The sequence below is a fragment of the Echinops telfairi genome, unplaced genomic scaffold (genome assembly GCF_000313985.2).
Source record: "Echinops telfairi isolate 266 unplaced genomic scaffold, ASM31398v2 ScPeMD7_7469;HRSCAF=8507_0, whole genome shotgun sequence".
Classification (NCBI taxonomy): domain Eukaryota; kingdom Metazoa; phylum Chordata; class Mammalia; order Afrosoricida; family Tenrecidae; genus Echinops; species Echinops telfairi.
The window spans coordinates 40446268-40449804 of NW_022111372.1; the positions used below are offsets into that span (position 1 = coordinate 40446268).

Sequence of the window (3537 nt, forward strand, 5' to 3'; positions counted from 1 at the left end):
ACACACACACACACACACACACACACACACAAAGTTAACACCCCCAATAACTACATACATACATGCACAGGCACAAGCATACGTGCACATGTGCATATCCATAACGCTGCTCCACCCAGACTAATGCAAACACATATGTATGCATGTGTGCATGTGTACACACACGTGCCCTGCACACCCGCATGCATGTACATACATGCATGCACATGTATACATCTACACACACACCCACTTCACACATACACACAGGGACACAGACATACAAGTGCATGCTTCACCCATGCACACGCTGACACAGCACAGTGCACTCACAGGCCCCAGGTACCATCAGGAAGCTGCGTCGACCGCAAGTACCGTACTATCTCTTCTCTCCAGCCCGGCTGCAGCGGGATTTTGGCCACGTAGCTGGCGATCACTAAACCTGAGAGGCAAAAAGGACAGTCCATGCTCGAAAGGCTCCAAGTACTATCAAGAGCAAACCCCTGTCCCAAGGAAGTCCCCAAACAGGGCTGTCCCCGCTTCAGTCTCCCCCAGGAAACAACCCTAGGGCTCAGGACTTCTGAGAGATGGTCGGGATAGGTCAGCAGCAACCGTACCTGTAACGCTCCCCGGGCTCGCTGAGCCCCTGCCAGCCACACCTCAGCCCACCACAGTCCGGCTCACAGGGACCCCAAATCCTGCTGAGCACCACTGGGAGCTACAGCTACCCAAGGACCCTGGAAAGTTTCAGGTAGGTGGCCCCTGAGGAGATGGTTGTTGGGCTTGGCTCTGACACCTCTTGAAGAAACAGGCAGATGACACAAGGGGCCACCTCTGGGGTCACATTGACTTGCTTATTTCTGTAAATTTTCACAAAGCACATGTGACTTTTCAAATGAGTAGGAGAAAATACACCTTCTCCACAGAGTTTTCCCTCCATGCCCCACCCTGGTCATCCCAGGCATGGCTCAGAGGCCCTTAACACTGACCCAGAACCCCTAATACAGGCTGCTAGGGCAGAACAGGGTTCCCACAGACTCACAGGAAATGCTACCCCTGACAGATCCTGCTCCTTTGATAAAAAAATACTCATGCCGTGAACAAGAAGCCATGTCACCCACAGACCTGGAGGTCTTGGGGACTAGGCCACTGAAAGCCCCACTGTCCCAATACTATACTCAAGACAATATGCCACCAACAGGTGGAAACTCAAGCAGCTCATCCCATGCTAGCCACTAGTCGGAGCCCTAACACAGGTGTGTTTGTGGGGGGCCAGGGGGTATTGTCAGTGCTTACAATGCTGCTCAACAGCATCTGGCCCAAACCCTTGGGGAGGGGACTTTCAACATGGACTTAAGACATAATAATCACCCCTGAATTAAAGCAGGAGCTTGTCCCATGGGGTCATCGGGTCTCATTTGGCTGTAAAGGAGTGCACCCAACACACTAAAAACCTGAAGGTGGCAGTCCTATGGGTTGGCCCCAAGCAGGAGCTTCACCACACAGAACACCAAAGTGATGACATGCCTGCCACGTGCCTACTGCTGCACGAGGTGACCACATCGCCCATGCCTTCTACTCCTGTCCCACGAGAAAGGCAATCAAGATAATAGGATGGGAAGAGCCTTGGGAACCATCACAATGATCCCGAAGGCGGGGCAAAGGAAGTAAGAGCCCTCTGGACTGTACCCCAGGCTAGAACTCCAGTCTCCAGAAAATACGGTGCCACTGAGACCGGGAGGAAATGGCCGAGTGCAGCCCTGCCCCAAACTAGTTATGAGTCTACAGCACCCGTGTCACAGCCTTTTCATCTGCATGGGGACCCGGGGACTGTTCTGGGCCTTGAGCAGGGCTGAGCACACAGCAGCAATGGGACATGGGCTAATGCACCCTCACACAAACTCCCAGCAGGCCCTACTCTGGGACTTAACTCAAACCAAAACCAAACTCATTGCCATCGAGTCAATTCTGACTCACAGCGACCCTATAGGACGGGACAGTGTAGAACTGCCCCTGTAAGTTTCTGCGATTTTAACTCTTTCGGAGAGTAGAAAGTCCTGTCTTTTTCCGGAGAGGACTCAACTAGTTTTCAACAACAACAAATGGGATGAATAACCAGGCAGACAACAGCAAAGAAGTTGTTCATAAAATGGCAACGAAGAGATATCAGGACTTTAAATCTACTGCAGAACTGTGTTTATCACAGACCCAGATCTTTCTTTTCTTAAGAACACGGGACACAGAATCAGCAGGATGCCAAGACCTCTGGGAAAATTCCTTCGGCAGGACTACAGGAGGGAATTCCCAGAGTATCAGGCTGTGTTTCGACATCCTCATTTCCAGGGTGCACCTGCCAAACTAATTCAGTAGCCTAGGAGCCAAGCTCCAGCCGTGGTATCAACAGTGATATACCACCACCTGAACCTGTCCTGCTGGGTCCTGCAGGCACTCCCTTCAAAGTGACATGTTGCTCCCACCCACTCCTGGCATCTTGGTGTCGGCAGGGCCCACCTGAAGAGTCCCTTCCCAATCTATGCTGGAACTCCAAGTTCCTCTCTCTACTGATATAGCCCCTTGGCACCAGTACAAAGAAAGGCTTCTAAGATAGGGTCACTTCCTCAGCACTAGCCGCAGGATGACCAGTGCGGGGTAGCCCACCCAAGTCCCTTTCTATAGAAGCTGCTGGGTTTTCACCCAAGAGCCTGGGCCAAGCTAGGCCAGGAACCCAGAATGTCGCATGGTGGTCCCACCCTGACCCCTTACAACAGAACAGGGATGGGTTCTACCAACCTGCCAGGACGAAGACTGGGCTGCCGTAATACCATGCCCAGTGCCCATCCTCAGCCTGCATCACTGCCAAGAACCTCATTCCATTCAGAGCCCCCTCCTGTGCTGTGTGGGCTTTGGGCAACTGCTTAAAGAACTTCTGCAAAGGGAAGAAAGCATCAAGGGGCCAAGTTAAAAATAGTAAACAAAATTACTTCAAAAGTTTCTGCTATTCTAATCAAAAGCCTGAACCATTTTGATCACCACAGCAAAGAAAAAAGATGGTTCCACCAGACATGGGTGCCCTTGATCGCCACTCCTACTCAACACTGTGCTGCACTTCTCAGCCAGAGCCACCTGGCCACAAAGGGAAACTAAAGGCATCCACAATAGCACGAAGTAGAAGTCTATTTGCAGGTTACATGATCCTGTGTGTAGAAAATCACAAAGACACAGCAAGAAAACTGTTGGTACCAATTGAAACATTCAGCAAAGTGTCAAGGTATAAGATTCACATGCAAATATCAGTTGAATTCCTTTATGCTAATGAAGAACACTCTAAGAAATAAAGAAAACAACCCCATTGCCAACAGTCATCTCAAAGATGACACTATTCACTGTCATTGAGTCAATTCTGACTCATAGTGACCTTATAGGACAGGGTAGAACTGGCCCTGTGGATTTCTGAGACTGTAACTTTTTTTTTTTTAATTAGGGGCTCATACAACTCTTATCACAATCCATACATGCATCAATTGTGTAAAGCACATTTGTACATTCATTGCCCTCATC

The 3537-nt window shown here is 50.0% G+C and overlaps 1 protein-coding gene across 1 annotated transcript in view; it reads right to left on the reverse strand.

Moving 5' to 3' along the window:
• The window catches only part of LSS (lanosterol synthase), a 27619-nt gene that overhangs the window by 20287 nt on the left and 3795 nt on the right, over window positions 1–3537 (reverse strand). Inside the window, exons 3-4 of the mRNA XM_004697278.2 lie at window positions 2770–2905; window positions 313–421 (exon numbers count right to left, since the gene is read on the reverse strand). Of these exons, the coding sequence (XP_004697335.1) occupies window positions 313–421; window positions 2770–2905 (245 nt within the window). The remainder of the gene's footprint in view (window positions 1–312; window positions 422–2769; window positions 2906–3537) is intronic.